The 18,813-nt window shown below is 38.9% G+C and overlaps 1 protein-coding gene across 14 annotated transcripts in view; it reads left to right on the forward strand.

The window, feature by feature from the left end:
* The window catches only part of PARD3 (par-3 family cell polarity regulator), a 443,013-nt gene that overhangs the window by 139,986 nt on the left and 284,214 nt on the right, over positions 1-18,813 (forward strand). For all 14 annotated transcript variants that reach the window (XM_030229752.2, XM_030229789.2, XM_030229776.2 and 11 more), the window contains one exon: positions 7,133-7,313. In XM_030229752.2, the coding sequence (XP_030085612.2) occupies positions 7,133-7,313 (181 nt within the window). The remainder of the gene's footprint in view (positions 1-7,132; positions 7,314-18,813) is intronic.

Consider the following 18,813-nt stretch of genomic DNA (forward strand, 5'->3'; position numbering starts at 1 on the left):
TAAGAAGGCCAAATGCTGGGATAGAGCCTAGAGAGGTTGTGCACTGTCCATGCTTCAGATCATTAAAAAATGCAACTGGATGTGGCTCTGAGCAGCTTCCTCTCACTGACCCTGGTTTGAACAAGGGCTTGGACCAGTTGATCTCCAGAGGTCTTTTCCAGTTCAGGTTTTTCTATGATTCTGTACAAGCTTACACTTCTGTATAATTCACTGAAAATGGAATACAAAATATTAATAGAATGGTGGAATGTGACTCTTTAAATATCATTATTTTTCCAAAAGCTATAATGCAGTAAAGTTATTGTGAAAAGTTCTTTGTTTGGCTCCCTTCCAGATACTTTACTTTGAAAACTTTTATGAAAAGCTAGTTCTGGTTTCATGGCTGAAGTGATTAATTAGAACAGGTAATGATTTTCTTGAAATTATAGAGGTTTGTTGTTTGTGCTACAGCTTATCCTAAATTGCAACAGTGCTTTCCCTTTTTCTCCTTTTAGAATGCTGGGTGTTGTCTCAGTCTGTGGAGGGGACGCTCAGGTTGCACATCACATCCAGCACAGAATAGCTCTTAGATGCTGCTATTTTGCTAATTGATTTTTTAAATATATCTGTGGGCAGTAGGGTATTACTGTGGAAGTATCTATTCTGTATTTTCTCTTACCAGCTCATTGAAACAGTTGTTATATTTAAATGGGTTTTCAATGAGCCATGTAGAAAAGTGAAGCTCAAGGAATAATAAGAATTTGGGTCTGCCATGGGGCTATTAAAGTCAGTTCAGTCATCAGAAAACCTATGAATTGATTTTGTATTTAGTTTCTTTCATTTCTAAATAATAATTGGCTACTCCCTTGCTAGTGATTTTCCTGAATTTATGTTTTTTTTTTTCCTTACACTCATCTGTTCATTCACAAGCAACTTGTGTTTTGGGATGTAATGGAGTCTGAGGTGCCATTAGCTGAAATTTGATTTACTGCTGGGCCTTATTAAACAGCAACTCCTTAGTTCTGCCTTGTAACGTGGACTGAGTAATACATAGACTGCTTTGGGTAAAAGTGGTTTTTGCCAACCCTCAGGAGCTGCTAGAGAGCTGTGCCTGTATTCTCTTGCCATCTCCCTCAGCTCTGCTGGTTGCATAGGATGTGTGTAGTCAGTTCTGTTGGTGCCTTGCTGGTTCACTCTACAGTCTTGCTTGAGACTGGAAATGCTTTTTGCTGAGGAAAGGATGCCAGTGATGTGCATGTTTAAATGTTTTGCCAGCCTTCTTCACGTCCTCTTCCCAGGCACTTGCTGCACATGTCTGAAAGCTTGTGGCCATTCTGTGAGAGGGGTTAAATCTCCCTTATCAGCAGCCCATGGCTGTCACAGTGAGCACAGACAGAGACCTACACAGGACAGGGCTGGGCTTAACCCTCTGGCTTTGGAGGTTAAAGGAAATGCTTGAAGCAGCTACTTTAAGGGAAAGGTATTTCCACAAGGCTAATTTAGATTTTAGAGTCTTATTTGAACCATCAAAATGTATTTTCAAGGACCATAAGTCCCCTGAGAAAAGGTTCAGTTATTAAGCACAAACTGAGAACCAGAATCCTTGACAGCATTGGTGCCTCACCAGAGGTATGTGGTTGAGCTGCTCCATCACTTGGAGCTGTCTCACAGGGTCTGTGCTCTTTGTTTTCCTGGAGCCAGAAAAATGATATCTCATGTGAAAGGCAGTTTTGTCCATGGATGACCATCCTGCAGGAGATGCTGTGCAGCATAAATGCCAGAAGACCATAGCAGCTGTGAAAGGGAACATCACATCTGGAAGTTGTAGAGACCAGGAAGGGAAGTGCAGGGTTCAGCCAGGGGAATCCAGACGCTTTGGGTTGCTCAGCAGAATAACTACTGAACAATTGGCCAGAGTACAGCCAGAACAAATTAGGGATGTATCTCCAAAGTGTCCTGGTGAGAAGAAACCAGATATTTAAAATGGCTCCTAATAATCTAAAAAGGTGAGTGATTTCAGTTTCACTCAGTGTTAAAAAGAGTGGATAAGAAGTGTGGAGTCTCTGTGAAAACCAGAGCATCAGTTGCTGTCTCTCTAGCAGGAGAATGGAGCTGTAATCCTCACTGATACTAAAATAAATCTGAAATCATTGCTGATGCCTACATGTGAGCCAGTATCACGTTCATCAATATATCACTGAAGAATTAGCAAATTTTGGACAGGTACCTAGGAAATACAAAATTCAATTGATTTTTTGGACAATCTTGTCATAGTGGTGGAAGAATACAGCAGAAGCTTCTATCTTTATGAATTTCTTTGGAGTGGAGGATTTCTGTTTTTGTGGTTTGGTGCTGAAGAGAGATGATCTGATCAGACCATTTGATAATGATGAATTGGTTTATATGATAGTAATACTTAATGAAAATGTAAACAGCCATTGCTGGTGGAAATAGTTTTTTAATCCAGTTAATTAACATTCAAGTGCTTAATCTAGTCTATTAATTAAGACTGCATATGTGTTTACTAATTTTTAATTACTTTAGAATAGGCGGAAATTGTAATAATTAATGTTGGAATGCAGACTGCTGCTGCTGTGTCAATATTAAAATAAATCAATCTTCTTGCCTTTTATTTAAGTAAATATAACCTGGTTAGCATTGTGTGTTGAGTCCCAGACTCAACAATAGAGCAATAGAGAAACTCATCCTCTCTTCTAGAAGGAACAAGATTGTAATTTATTCAGTAAAACCTGGTATTATAGAGGGCTGGATGCAGTAATAGGCTGGAATGCCTTCCTTCTACCCCAGATCCAAAGGTGCCTCAGTAGAACTTTGTTTTGATATCTCAGGCTGTGAAATAATTTTTTATAAGGCATTTGCTTGACAAATCTAAGATATTTAACCAAAAAAAAAAAAATTATGTTACTCTCCCTTCATTGTCTGTCTGCTATGGGAAGACTCTTTTATCAGTAAAAAGAGAAGAACATCAAGTCACTGGTTTTAAACTGTACTCCTATATTTTTTTTGCCTTCAAAGGGTAAGGATGGCAAAAAAAAATCCCTTACACCTCTTGAAATATACTAATGATCATAAGTGTGCTTTTTACAGCTGGAGTAATTGTTTAGTTTTACTGTAGTTTCGTATTTCTGAATAGACAAAACCTGTTGGTCAAACACTGAATGCTATTTCTTTTTTAAATAATTGTATTTTTGTTGATAATTTATTTGTTGATAAACTCAAAATCGCTTGTATTTCTTGCTGTGGAGTTTAAAAAGTATTTTAGTTTATGCAGTTGACCATTTGAAGACTTATACTAATTCCATTGCTGCAGTGGGATTAGCTTTCCATAAGTTATGATCTGAACAAAACTGCTGGCTTAATATCTGAATGTGTTAATGAATATTTGAAACTTATTTTTTCTTGAAAAAGTTGTATACACATACACTGGGGACCAAAATCTTACATTGTTCAAACTGGTGACTCTTCCTCTGCCCTCTTACCGTGATAATAAAGCCTCTCACCTTTCTGTTGCCCTTGCCATATTATAATAAGAAATGTAAGCATGCCAATCTAAATTAAGCCTATCATTTAATAAATTTGTTTCAAGATGACAAGGTGGTTTGTTTTTACTTGATTTTATTTCCTATTTGCAGATTTTTAGTTCATTGATTGAGAAATGCAGAGAGTCTTATTGCCTCAGGTGATTAAAACTACTGTAACCTATTAACCATAATCTCATGTCTTTGATGCATTCAAGTTGAGGTCCCATGGAATATGGGATGGATAAAATATATTACAATTATTTATTAGCTGTTGATATGATATTTGGTTTTGGTGTGGGTTTGTCTTTCACAAAGAAAAAGGAAATTAAACTAAATGGCAGCAGTACTGACTGAAGGTTGGTGGAAGTTCTTTCAAAGAGCTGATAGTGGTCTAATATTAACCAGCTAAGCTTTTTTCTTTATTAATGCATTACTATGGTTTGTTCAGTCCTTCTGCTGTTCATTTCTGCATAAGAGTGGATGTTATGATGAGTTTCTCAGGTCACTGCAGGTGGTGAGATCTAAAACTGAAGGACAGAGAACAGGTGGAACAGCTTATCTCAGGTATTGGAAATAATAGAGTGATTCAAAAGATTCAAAAGATCAGAGTAACTTTATTTCTTATTAAAGAAGAAAAAGATCCACATGGAAGCAGTCTCCTGACAGTAAAGATGATGTTTCCAGAAAAGATAGTCATCTTCATTTTCTGCTCTCGTAAATCTGAAGTCTAAAGCCCGGCAGAATACCATAGACTTACTGTTGGCTTTAAGGCTGATTAAAGCTGGTCTAGTAATGGTGTGCCCCATTCTTTGCCGAATTAAAAACATCTCTGTGGTCTTTAAACATGACTCATCAAGAGACCTTTTCCCTGGCGCAGAGCAGTGTTTGTGGCTGTGGATTCCTGCAGCAAAGGATTCTTCATAGCTCTAGTGACCTACTGCTGTGGTTCCTTCCATGTTGCATAAGGTGTCTCTGGAAATTTTTTGTTTTGTTTCTCGTTCTTGCAAGGACAGTAGTCAAGATGTGATCTCTGGGCCTCCAGCAGTACAATTCCTCTCCTTGAATAATCTCTTTTGATTTAAATAAAAGGTGTTTGAAGGGTCATGTAAAATAAAGGGTCTCTGAGGAAATCTGAGATAAATGCTCGATATCATAATACAGCGCAAGATGTTTTGGCTGTCCTTGTTTCCCACGAACTCATAATCTTGCAGGATGGCATAGCAGGGTCTGGAAATCAAGATTCAAGAGTGTTTATTTGCATTAAATCTTCCAGTCCTGAAGACTTTCTGGCTTATTATGAGGACTGAGCTATTGTAGTCCAGATGGCTACTGTACCATTGTAGTGCTGTTCACAATGAACTTCCTAACCTGTGTTCCTAATGCTAATTAGATTTGGATAAGACTAACATGGCTTGTGTTTCTTCACACTGAAAAAATGTTACAACTTGGTATGCCTTTTAATGGAACTGAAGCCTTTTGAAGGTTTGATGCTGTCAAAACTGTGAATACCTGAAAAAAACTCGGTAAGATCAAAAGCTAAGCTTGAAATAAGAAACATTCATTTTTAGATGTTCTGAACTTATAGGTTGTAGACTGTCTGGAATAGGCAAAAAGCTGGAGGCAACTTAGAGTAGGAGATAACATATACAGAGATTTATATGCACATACCTTTTTGAATATATATAATATCTATAAAATACTTGCAGCTGCATGCATCGAATAATATTTTTCAATCAGTCTCAAAGGAACAGAATGTAATTGGGGGATTTTTCTTGATACATGACATGCAAAGGACAAAAAGATTTGATGTTTCATGATAGGATTCCTAAATGCTTTGTTTGTCTTTTTTTGGAATATCTTACAGGCCTTCACTTGTGGATTAATTTATTTTCAGTTGCTGGAGATCGCTAATTAGCTTGCTATAAAACAGTAAGAGAGTTATGAGTAAAGTTTTAGAAGCATATTTTTGTAAGCATTGATATTTCATATTGTGTTAGAAAATTAAATTTCCAATACTCTTGAGCTACTGACATTTTGGTGTTGTCACGTCTCTTTTGTCTGTAGATTTCTCAAGCATAAAATAATGACTTTTATGGTAAAAACATGTTCCAGCTGTCTGCATCTGCAGTCTGGTTTTCCTGTTGCTACCTGCCTTTCAACTAGCACTAGGGAGAGCATGGATCCTTTATCCATTACCAATTTCTTCTTTCTGTTTTTGCATGCCTGAGCCCAAAATTTTGCATTAGATATGGAATTATTGGCAGAAGTTTGCCACTCTCTGTAGTTTCAAAATGACTGGTGAAAAAGAGTGAATGCCTGAGAGTATTTTCAAAAGCTGAATTCCCAAATGTTTTCCACTTGGGCTTAGAGTTGTTTTAAAATTATTTTACTGATGCTTATGTAAGTTAAATTTGAGTAAAGGGACTATTATTAAAATCTTTTGGCTAAGCTGATGTTGAAATAGCTTAAAAAAAAAAAAAAAAAAGACCTCTGATGCCTTTAAGTTACGTAAAGTTTTAGCTGTTTTGCTAACAGAATAAACAATTTGCAGAGACCAGCATAGGTTTAAGTTGATTTGCTCCATTTACCCTACCAATTTGGACAGAAGAATGTAATGCTTTCTTGGAAATGTCTTTCAAATATTATATTATAGATTAATTTGCAGACTGCAGAATGCTGCTATCCGTAACACTTTTTTCTCTGTCTTGAAAATTAAGTTCTAAAATGAAATGTGTATAAGAGCTGGCATTATCTTTTTCAGTATGTTACAAAAGATAAATTGGGATAAATTATTTGTTTCAAATAAGTGCAAAAAATCATTTCAAAAGAAAATCACAGTAGAAAAAATATCTCAGGTTTATCAAAAATCACTGTCATGTTTTCCTATTTTCTTGCAGTGGTGAACACAGATTTAGTAAATATTTATTAAAAGAATGACTTGGCAAAGATCTAAATAGGACTTGAGATTTCAAACTTGTCTTGGAGAAGTTGATGGCTAACAGATACAGAGTATTTCCGTAAATCTGACTAAAGAAATTTTGGAAGAGAAGCCCCCAACTTAAGTCATAATGATAGATGGCAGCTTAAGAAATGATGACTGGTTGTGATTATAACACTTCCTTGGTTTTGCATTTTGTCTGTAGCTTTCAGTGTGTGTAAACATGACTTCTTCTTGAATGTTTTTATTCTGTAGAACTGTGGTTTTGCTCATGACTTGACTCTGTAGTAATGGTCTGTATAGAGGTATCTAAACACAGATACTGAATTCCAATGCACAGGCATCAATCCACACTCAGTTTTCTGCATTTCTGGGTAAGATGAAGTAGTTTCCTTGGGAAGGTGCAACCCTTGCTTTCCTGCCTTGGTGCCATTATTTCTGTGGCTCAGTGTTGAGTTTTGTGTCCCATCCAGAGCTGTTGACCCTTTGTAGGATCCAATTAATGGCTGACTTTCTTGGGCTGATGCTGTTGTGATCTCGGCGTTGATCGGAGTCTCTGCTGATAGACACTTCTTGCTCTTCAGTGGGAAGAAATGCTGAAATGCTGATCTGCAATGGCACTTTGATGGTGTTGAGGTCTTTTTTTAACAGTAGATTAAATTGTCATTTGCAGCTCGTGGCTGTGTTTGATGAGCAAGATCCACACCATGGGGGTGATGGCACCAGCGCCAGCTCGACAGGCACGCAGAGCCCAGAGATTTTTGGCAGTGAGCTTGGCTCCAACACGGCGTCGGCCTTTCAGCCTTACCAAGCAACAAGTGAAATTGAGGTCACGCCGTCAGTCCTTCGTGCAAGTGAGTAAATGCTCTCGGTATCTCAGTGTGTTTTGTCTAAATTTACAAAGATGCCAAGTGCTGTTACCCATCGATGCTGCTGGGAAAAATGATTCATTAGCTGTCCTTATCGAAAGCTGATCAGAACTGAGAAACTGCGTAAATGCTTCTTGCATGGCAGTAAACAAACCTGTTCTGTTTTAATAAATTATTTATAAATTGCTTTTAGGAGCCTTAAGCTCCTTCTATGCTGCCAGTTTAAAATTGTCCTCACACTGAAAATCACAGCAATATCTCCAAATGTGGTTGCTGCACGGTGTAATTTTCGGTTTGCCAGTTTTGTTTTAATGAACAAAATGGTAAAAGGAAACTAAAGATAGGAGCACTTTCTACTTAACCTGTCAGTGTTGCTAGGTTATGCTGTCACCTTTCCATAAAAACATCAGCTAAAATATGCATTTAACTGTGTTGCAAAAAGACACTTTAAAAAGCAGAAACTGCATCCAGAAACATCCCTTTATTTTGTTTATTTCAATGTGATGAACATTTGTTGGAAAACCACCTAGCAGGAATTACCTTTTTGCATTTCTTGCTCAGGAAGGTTCTTTGACTATTTGAACTGATTAAGAAGAAAAATTATGTAATGTAATTTACTTTGTAATTTTCATTGTTGTTAAAACTAGCATGCAAAGAAGGCAATGGGGATCAGGCATTGTGATATGTGTAATGTCTATAATTTGAACTTTTGAAATAGGGACTCCACTCCAGAAAATTCTTAGCAGAAGTTAGTATTATCAGTCCTTTGATATTTTACAGATACATTGTTTAAAACAACCATGTGTAATTTCCAAGAGACTGATTTTGTGTAGGTGTTTTATTAATGGATAAAATCTGTGTTTAAGCAGTCAGGTTAAATGCAAATGGAAAAGTTACCACTCTCTAAAGTTTGAGGGTTTTTGTACCAGAATGTTTTCTGTAAAATTGAGGGAATAGCATTTAACAATTAGCTTACATAGAGCTGTATGTGTGTCTTTTAAAGCTGTAACTGTGCTTCATTGCAACACAGAATTAAATTAGGGAAGGATTAATGGCAGAATAAAGTATCCTGGAAATTCAGGACCCTTCCATTTTGCTGTCACTAGAGTATGTCACTGCTAAATGCACATTTCATTTCCATGCATAAGCAAAAAAATCTGTCCTCCTTGGTTCTCAACTTAGCAGGGGTTAGAGCAGGCAAATGCATACACATTTACTCCTTAGTGTGATTATCTGGGATATTATACAATATATGGATTTTAGTGCATCAAAATCATATAGTACAGATAAAACTCAGTGATGTATTGGACAGCTCACTTATCTTTGGTGTCATTCTGGAAAATACATGGAGCACTTGGCTAGTTCACTGATTGCTAAAATGACCAAAGAGGGATCTGAGACCCTTCAATACAAAGATCTTTAGAAATACAGAAGACTTCTAAAACTGTTGGTAAGGATTATAGCTCTCTGGCACTTTTTGTAGAAGCATGCACAAATAAAGTGTGTAAAACAATTTGTAATAAATATGTTACCAGAATGTTCTCCTGTCTATCTAATTCCTTTTTTAAAATGTTGACAGATATGTTTTGGTTTAAATGTTCCAAACCATAGGCTTGGAATCCCAGTGCAGTAATATTATCCCATATTAAACATACCTATTTGAGGAATTTCATTTAAATATACATTGAAAATGGAAATACTATCCTTATTGTTGTTCCTTTATAACTTGTGAAGTGAAGCATAGCATACAAATGGTATTCTCAGTATTTCAAATAATTATCTTCTTACTGTGTAAGTTCTATTCAGCAAATAAAACCCATCCAGTTTTGCGGTAGATGCAGATCCTGATTATTACATGTTGACAAGGTCATATATCTATTAATTGGATTGGAGATGGGATACAAAATTGCTGTAATTATTGTAATTTTCCAGCTAATTGCAGGGTTGGCGGTGAATATTTTACTTCTAACAAATGAAAAACAGTATTCCATCTGAAATTGGTTTATAGCATTTGAGACGTTTTGTTTTACATCTCTGGTGCTTTTTGCTGGTGCGTGGGCTCTGCTCCGTGGCTGTTCCGCGCGGTTCTGTGCCCTGTGCTGCTGCTGCTGCTCACCTGCACCCTCTGCTCCCAGGCAGCAGCTCCCTGCATTGGGCTGGGGCTCAAAGCCTGCTGAGATTCTCCTCTCTTTGTTCTGGTTGCCATGCTACCCCTTCTGTTTGTTTATAGATCACACCATCGCTCCTCTCCCAGCAAGGGAAAGGTTAGCTAGATCAGGTCCAGCTGGAAAAGTAATATTCATCTGGAGTCCCTCTTTTCCCATGCACAAACACAGCCTCTGCTTTGCATGTTGGGGAGGGGGTGTGTGTGTGTCAAATTCCATCTTCCCATATAAACGGGGAAACAAAAATGTGGCTGGCTCATACCCCCTGTGTTGTTTTGCACTATGAAAACATAATTCACTGATACAAGCAGTTGATTTATTTATGATTCTTATCTAGCTCTTTCTTTTTTACTGCTTTTCTGTTACCCAAGTTAAACTTCTTATTGTATTTCATCACTTCAGCTGCATTTTTTTTCTAAGCATACAGTACACAAGGCGTTTTTTGTGTTGTGCCTGCGTGTTTTCTGGGAAGAGGTTGGAAGCTCACTGCAGAAGATTGTTAAAGCAGACTGATGTTTATTCCCTGCTGAAATATAAACTGGAGGCGCAGGTGAAAATTGCCAAACCTAATGAGCAATTTGGCAGATAAGACAGGATGTCAGGCAGTGACAGTTCAGCAGCGGGTGCACTGCCTGTGAACCAAGTTGTTTGTTTCACAGTACTGCATTTAAATATTGTAAATAAAATCCCTTTCAGCTTCATGAGATACTGTGAAAAGGGTCATCTCTTTGTCTTGTTTTCCTTTAAAATTATTTAGCTTGTTCAAGAACTAAGACCACCCTTGGTTATTTGTCTTGGTGTGATTATGTGTAACAAGTCTCTGAATATTTCAGCAGTTACAGTGAAAAAACAGTTTTCATGCATAACGTTATTTGGAAGACATTATAAGAGAGATAGAGAGGTCTGGAGAGATGATGTTTTTCCCTTAAGGGGAATAAGGGGGCTTGGAGAGTCTCTTTTTTCTTCAGCTGTTAATGGAAGGTATTGAGAAAATGAAGCCAGATTCTTCTCACGGACACATTATTGCTGGAGACAACAAGCACAAGTTTTGCCAAGGAAAATGCCAGTTAGAAATAAGGAAAACCATTCACACCTGGAGAGCCAAACAAGCTTCTCAGAGAAATTGTGGCATCTCATGTGCTTGGAGATGGACAGAACTTGACTGAACGTGGCCCTGAACAGCCTGGTCCACCTGGTCCTTCCTTTGTGTGGACTGATTAAACCAAATATCCCTCAGAGATCTCACCCAACCTTTGTAACTCCATAATTACAAATATAATAAGAGTAAACAATTTGCTTCTCAAAACTATTGCTTGTAAAAATGAAAGGTGTCCACAGTGACACATTTAGCAGGCAGGTGTACTAGCATATTGTGCATGTACAGCTTCCCACCTGGGTTTGTATGGCACTGCTTTGTGCCAGTGTGACACAAAGCAGCTGCCTGTGCATTTTAGAAGACTGCTGCTTTTGTTTTTAGGATGTCTTGTAGGTGTTTCAGTTCCTTAAAAGGAGATATGAGATAATTGTAAGGTTCTCCTAAAGGCTGGAGGGTCAATATCTCCCAGAACACTGGCCAGAGAGCCTAAGAAATTGCTAAGAGCTAGCTGGAATTGGTGCACTCCAGTGAATTATATGCTCAGGTGGTCTGTATCATATATTTTAGCAGGACTCTCAGCATCAATTTTGTATTCTGGTCACAGAACCAGACCATGAAAAAAAAGTCTAGATGAGAATATTTTGAAGTGAGTGCACAGCTGGCTCTGAAGATGTGCTAGAAGTGCAGAGAAGCAAAGAAATTGCTGCAGCTTCACATCATTGTTTACCAGCACTGTGGCTGTTGCTTTAAGGTTCCCTGTGTGCAAGTGTGCTCTTACCCTGCAATCAGCACAAGTTTATTCCTCACAGGTAAGAGCATGCCTGCAGACTTTTACTGGGAATTCATTTCTATTATAAAGTTCCTGACCTTGCTTGCCTTTGAATTTGTCTCTTTCTCTGCTCTCTGAGTAGTTTTCAGTTGTTCACTGATAAATTAGTATCAAGTATAGCCCCTGAGGGCCCTCTTAGTTTAAGGACTGTTTAGTATTTTAATAAATCTGAACTGGAATATAAAGTACTGCATAAAAAGCTAAGATGGAGTTTCAGGCACAATGTTTCAGTTCAGCATTGACTTTTGATACATTTGTTAACTCGTTTGAAATCAGTGAGATGGGCACAGCCAATGCATCTAAGAAGGAAAAGATAATTTGCAAGGCAGTACTAATGAACAGCAAAGTCCACAATGCTGTTAGAAGGATCCTGGCAATATGGTGCACTATTACCCTGCAATCAGGCTTTATGCTCTTCCATCAAAAGACCAAAAGCAAATGCTGCTGTGGGCTCACTGTTGTGAGCAGGAAGGCTTCAGCTGGAGTGACCAGTTGTGGTGCCAGCCATGGAGAAATTGTTAACAAGTTGGAGAGAGTCACAAGAGAGCAACAAGAATAAGTTGCTTTGGAGACTATGATGAATTGGTAGGACTGGTTTATTTAGTTAAGGAAAGACAAAAACTGGTAGGATCCAAGACTTCTCATTCTTCATGTCTGATAAGAGAAGGAGAGTTGGCATTTCCTGTGCAAAAGCCATTTTTTTTTAACCCATAGGGATAGAAAACATGTTTACACCTCATTTAGCAAGGCAGTATTTGTGGCAATGGTTCAGAGACAGGTTCTGCATGCTGCTGGGCACTGTCCTCACTGTGCTCTGAGGCAGAAGGGCTGCTGGGGACAATCTGTCTTGTTCCTTGCTAAGCCATTGGGTTACCTGGTGACCCCAGGTGAGCCATTTCTTGTGCCCATTGTAACATCGTGTGTGTCTTTGCATCTCAGATTTGAGTGCTCAAAAAATCCAGTGCTAAGCAAACCATTTAAAGATGGGAGTGCATAAATGTGTGAATTTCAAGTACTTTAAAATTGCTTTAAATATGTCACTTCACTGATTTGATACAAGTATTTATCTAGAGTCCCAAAATGTACATTCTGAGAATTAATATGTTAATATTTATAAGGTAAGGGCTTTGGTTTAATGATTTGGAGCACTCCATGTTGGTATGTTGGCGAAGAACTGCAGAGGTGTGTTCATATTTGTTCTGGTGTCAGAAGTGTTGATAGTTTCACCACTCTTTCCTACATATGGCCACTAGAAATGTCTTCATTCTTGTTTATGTCTCCTTGGCTCCTAATTCAACTCTGAGTCATCTTTATGTATGGAAATAAAGATAATTTCAAATGTTGAAGAACTAAGGAATCGAGAGATTAGAAATGGAGGAAGAGAAAGATGAGTTCATCAAACCCCAGGTGTTAGGAACTTTATCAGATTGAGTTATCTCTAGGATTAAATAGCTGAATACAAAATATAGAGAAAATCATCCGCGTTTATTATGAAAGATTAGGCCTTTACAGACAGTGCTTGCTGAAGTCAGGGGGAGGTTTTCTACTCTCTGTGTCGAGTTTTGGATCAGCTCAGCTTTCCACGGTCTACCTCCTTGGTCAGATGCCTGTCGTTCCAGTGAAGTTCCAGGAATGAAATAAAAAGGATTTCCAAACCATCATTCACACTGTTACTCCCTTGTCAGGTTCTCTTAGGTTTCTTTTACTGTCTGGATAATACAAAAAGAACCTTGAACTGAGGCTTCCACTTCAGTTGTTAGTATCTGAATAAGGAAGGTTTCTCATGCATTGGAGTTTGGGAAGATTTAGCAGAGTCTGTTTCCTCACCTTCTGCTGCTCTCGCCGTTCAGGAATTCTTATCACATTTTATCCCTAAAGCTCTGTGAGAGATATGATTGTTTAAAAGCCAGAGTTATTGAATCAAAAAATCAGTACCAGGTGCTGCTTTCTTCCATGAGGCTAAATTTGATCTTTGTACAGCACAGTTCTGACTTGAGTGATCTCCAGTTGGTGTTTTCTCCAAGCATAGTGCTCTGCTGTTAATTTGGGATTGTTGAGCGGTTTAAAAACCATGTGTTTTTGATGAGATTGTGACACGTTTGTAAAAACAAATGGATTTTAAACTGCTTAAGTTTCTAAATTAACCTTTAATATCTTCAATCTTCTTGGTATATCAGCAAGCAAAATACTGTTGCTCCTAGTAGGATTAAAAAAATCCCTGAAACCAATAAAGTAAAAAAAAAATTAGAACTTACTGATTCTCTGGAGGAAACCTGAGTAATTGTGGTGCATGTCAAGATGTTATTCTGTATGGTGAGGACTTCTATCTGTAAGTACTAATAACAAGAAGTAGTAAAAATACAGTATTGTATCTGATACCTGGTTAGAGCTATCAGGTGGATAGAGAATATAGTACAAGAGGGATAATAAGGAAGGGTTATGAAGATGTAAATATTGAATTTGAACAGTTTGAGAAGTCAGGTTTGGATATTAATCTAAATATGACATCTTAAATGGATTTAATGATCACGTGAACAACAAGCTATTATGGAAATCAGAGCTGTATTCTCAGACTATTTCAACACTCGTGTGGTGGTTGTTGGGTTTTATTTTCCCTTTCTTTAAATGAAAGGCAAGTTTTTCCTTAATGGAACTCTGTTTTTATGTATGCAAAAATATGATACCATTTTATCCAATCAAATGTTGCAGTGTAGCTAGTCATGTCTGTCATATTGTGGTATCATGGGTTTAATACCATTGAAATACAACTATGTGTTTATTTAAGGAGTTTGTCATCACACATATCAATAAGTATTCTATCAGTAAGTGTAATAACTCTTAAAATATATACTTGCTTGATTGCTACTCTGTTTCTTGTAATTTCATTATAAGCAAATGAGAAGTACAGTGAAGGCAAAGGAGCATGAATCTGAAATGAGCAGGGAATGCTTTCTCACAATACAAGCAACCATCCTGTGAAATGTTTTACTCTATGAAGGCATATGTACATATTACATTTTTTACCCAACAGTTTCTAAAAACCTTATGCAGTATTTATAGGTACTTGTTCTGAAATGTGATAAAACAGTATGCTTCAAGGCATCCTTGAGATCCAGAGCCACTAGTCTGCAACAGTAAGTGGCATCCCAGTTGTATTTTGCTTTGCTTTGAGGCAACAGGAATGCGCCTTTGAAAGGAATGGGGGGGTGGGCAACTGACATTAATTACTGACCAAAAATCTTTCAACAGCAGAGAGGATGCAAAGTTTATCAAATGTACTTCATTAGTCACTTGGTGCTAAGCAGGCTGATTTTGTGGGATTGGTGTTTTAGGGCTAATGAAGAGAGGTGTGTGGCTCTGTGCCGCACTGTCGGTGGTGCTGCCCTGTGTTCAATGCATCAGCTGGTGCATGTCCCCCTCCCGAGAAAAACATGTGGGTATTTTTGATCACAAGCCCAGTGTAGTAAGATACTACATTTAAAGTATGTCCTTTATTATGCTAAACTTTTATTTATTTTACTTCAGTGTTGCTTGCTTTTGTTCATAATTCACAAGGGATCTTCTTGCTCCCTTCCTTATTACATTTGCAGCATATTGACACACTCTTTTAGATGGGGATGTGTTTTGGAGATAGTCCATGTCTTTGGGTGATTACTGGGAAAAAGTTGCTTTAAATTCTGTGTCTTTTGACATGTTCCTTTGAGGAGGATGAGGGAGAGACAGATGGCTACTAGTTGAATAGGGTTGTTTTTTATTTACTCTCATGCCCTGAAAAGGACTGAAACATGATATTGAAATAAAGGAGTGGGTGAGACATAACTTTCCATTAATTTATTGCTTTCTTTCATACTTGAAACAAAGATAAAATTTGTTGTCTTTCCTACCCATCTCTTGCTATAAAACTTACGTGAATTATGTAATTAGGATGAGTGCCAGAACGTTGTGGGTTCATGTTAGGGGCAGATGAAGCATTCAGGGTAAGAATAAAGAGTATGTATTTAGAAGAACTTTTCTCTTTTTGACCCCTGGCACTGGATGCTGAGGAGGTGACTGGCTTGGCTTCAGCCCATGGAGCTGTTCTGAGCTGGGAATGAGGCACGAGCCCAGCACCTGCTCTCCTGCTGTCACAGCTTGGCCTGGCTCCCTGTAGCCCAGTGTCCCCAGTACTCTGCAGCCAGGGACCCTCAGCTCAGATCCCCTTCTGTGACACTACAAGGACAGACAGGATCCCCCTGTGTGACACAGTTGTCACCTTGCTTTTATGCCTGGGCTGATGCCAGGGCTGGGCTGTTTGGGGTTGGAGTGAATGTGAACTCGGGCTCTGTTCCAGGTCTGTGTTTCTGGCCTCTGTTACGGATTTAGGCAACTAACTCTATCAATAGTTTTGGATTGACAGAAAGTAGAAATGATTGTATCTGTAGACAGGGAGCTGGGGACCATGTGGGTTTACAAACAAAAGCAAACAGTGGCACTTCAGGTTAAGTTAAAATGTTACTACTGCTTGCATGCATACAGTGAAGGGGTGTACAAAGACTGCAAGAGCAAGCTTGCGTTAGCTTCCAAATATTGTGCATGTGAGTCAGAAACGAGGCTTCTCAAAGCAAACTGTGATCAGCCATTAAAACCTTATCCTGAGGCATTGGATTTGATTCAGCTCTCTGTACAGCGCTGCTCATATTCACAACTTCAAGTAAAATTGGACTCTTTTGGCAATTGCTGGGCAACAGCTGATTCAAAGCAGACGTGATGGATGAGGTTGATACCAACAGACTTCAGGTTCTGCATCTGAGCTAAATGCTCAAGGCAGCCCGGTTTGTCATTCTTGGATACCTTTAGAGTGTGTTCATCTGACCTGTTTTGCTGCTTTATTTCAGAGTGAAAGGGACCATTGGCTACACTAGGTGCACTGGCTAATCTCTCCTGTTGTAGAGAAGTGGAGTTGGCCAGTTCCAAAATACATGTGTGTGAATCCTGTTCTGCCTGTGATTTAACTCACACCGTGAAAATAAATTCTTACATGAAAGATTAAAAAAAAAAATCTTTAAATAGGAAGTTTCTTTTTTTTTTTTCCTTAAAAAACTTAATTTGCAAATTTGGGAGAGAAAGGGTAAGTGACACTTTACAAAGCAAACAGCTTCTCAGTTTTACTTACTGAGCAATTTTTCATGGCCTTTGGAAGTTCCTATACAGCCCTGCTTATGCTTGGGAGGTATATTTGCGTTGTGGACAGTATGTCATGATTGCAGAAAGTCCCATCTTCACGTTTTTTTCAGAGTAAAAAATTTACTGGGTTTGAGACACTTTGATGTAATTTCATGGTTAAACCAACATTGCCATCTGCCTTGGGTCTGAAATTGGTATCTGGTCACTTTGTGGTGCTGCTCCCAAATAGGTAAACTTCTGCAAAGGGAGTGGCTGTGCTTTTCCCTACCATGTGTTGTCAGATGATGAAGCATCAGAGGTGCCATGTGACACTGAAAGCCAGCCTAAATCTGGAGGAATAAACATGATGTGGAGTTAATGAGGTCTGAAGCATGTGAGTTGCTTTCACTGCCCTGTGCAGTGTGGTGGCTCTGTACCCTGTTCTCTTACACACTGTGCAGGGTGTTACAGCCATCCTGCCTCTCCTGCTGCTCAGGGTATCCTGGCTCCCCTTGGGCTTGAGAAAGTTCTCTCTATACACACTCAGCCCCTGGAATGGGTGGCTGTGTAAAGGAGCATCCCTCAAATATAGGCTATTAAAGTAAATGCATTTCCAAGTTTACAGACAGAATAATGATGGGCAACAACTGCTGAAACTGTTTCAAATGAAATAACATTGGAAGCAGTGCTAGCAGTTCTTTTTAGTAGATTATAAAAGAACAAAATTATGTTCACCAGTTTCTAACAAGTTGGAAAATGGACACATGTGCCTTGTTAACCAGCCTTATATAATACACAAATAGGTCTTTCAGTGTTTTTGGTAAGTCCTGACTTGATCTCTCTGCTTTTGGAGGTTTTTGGAGGTTTTCTGCCTATGAAAGCTTTCTCCACCAAATATAAAAATGGTGTTAGCTTCTTCTATTCCAATCCATTTTGAGCTCTGATGTTTAAGACTTTCATTAGATGACAGAGAGATTGTAGGTCAAACACTGCCTGACTTTTCACAATGATTTCCATCTGAAGGGTCTTACATAGTGTAGTCTCTTCATGTTTTATTTAAAATTTTAGTTGGGTTCTTGACTCATGGAGAAATAAATAAAAATGAAGGTCTTACTGCAGTGAAAAAAAACATGAAACTGCTCTGTCAAATGAACTGCATGACATTTATCCATGGGAAATATCCATTAAGCGAGTGAATAAAGTTACTGCTCTAGTTTGACGTAGTAGGCAATATTTCTGTGAGTATTGTACATGTAGATGATTTACCTCTACCTCTGTTTTAAGTTCACCTTTAAAGTAATAAAACACAAGTGTGCAAAGTCTTCCCGTAATCCTGCTTTCTCATAGCTCTTTGTTATGTTGCTTAAAACAAAACATTACAGTGTAATAAGTATTTTCAGTTCTTCCACCCATAAAGGGTAGGGGGAAAATCTGTTTGCATTTAGTGCTGGTACAGAGATATTATTTCTGGTTTGTGCTTCAGCAGTGGCTGGGGGAGCAGGACGTGCAGCTGAAGGCTTGGGGAGAGGTCACTGCTAGGGTGCTGCTCCAGGAGCTCAAGGAGGAGAAGCCATGGGTAAGCAGCAGTGGGGGAAAGGAGGACAAAACTGAACTGTTGAAAAACCTATAGCTCAAAAAGTGAAGGGTGAAAATCTTCTGTGAAACTGCAGCTGGGAATACTCACAGACATTTGTTTACTACAGCTTGGTCTGTGGATTTTTTCTTAGCTGAAGAGTTTATCCGGAACTGTGTGTCTTGGCAGCTGCTGTGCAGTAGCGTGTCGTGGTGGTAGCACATCCAGAGAATGCACAGAAAATGGGGGACCCCAGCAGTGCATGCTTGAGCCATGTCCTCAGTGGTGCTGGGAGTGAGCAGCTGCCCTCCAAGGGTGCAGCCTCTGGCTTTGCTGTGGGTCATCTGTGCCCAGAGCATGCCCCAGGCAGGGAAGCAGTGCCTGTGGCAGTGCCTGCTTTGCTGGGCTCAGAGCATTTTGCTGGGCTCACACCCTTTCCTGGGCTCACACCCTTTACTGGGCTCAGAGCATTTTGTGTGGCTCACACCCTTTACTGGGCTCACACCCCACAGTGTCCCTGCTGCAGCTCCTGGTGCTGGGTACATGCTGAGCAGAACGAGCTCTGGGAGCAGAGCTGTGCCTGTGTGTGTGATTTCACTGCTATGTGGAAGTTCCATCTAGTTCCCAATGGCTGTCACTTCAGGGTGGATTGGAATGCAGCTATTTATGTGCTATTTGCC

Source organism: Serinus canaria, chromosome 2, assembly GCF_022539315.1.
Source record: "Serinus canaria isolate serCan28SL12 chromosome 2, serCan2020, whole genome shotgun sequence".
NCBI lineage: Eukaryota > Metazoa > Chordata > Aves > Passeriformes > Fringillidae > Serinus > Serinus canaria.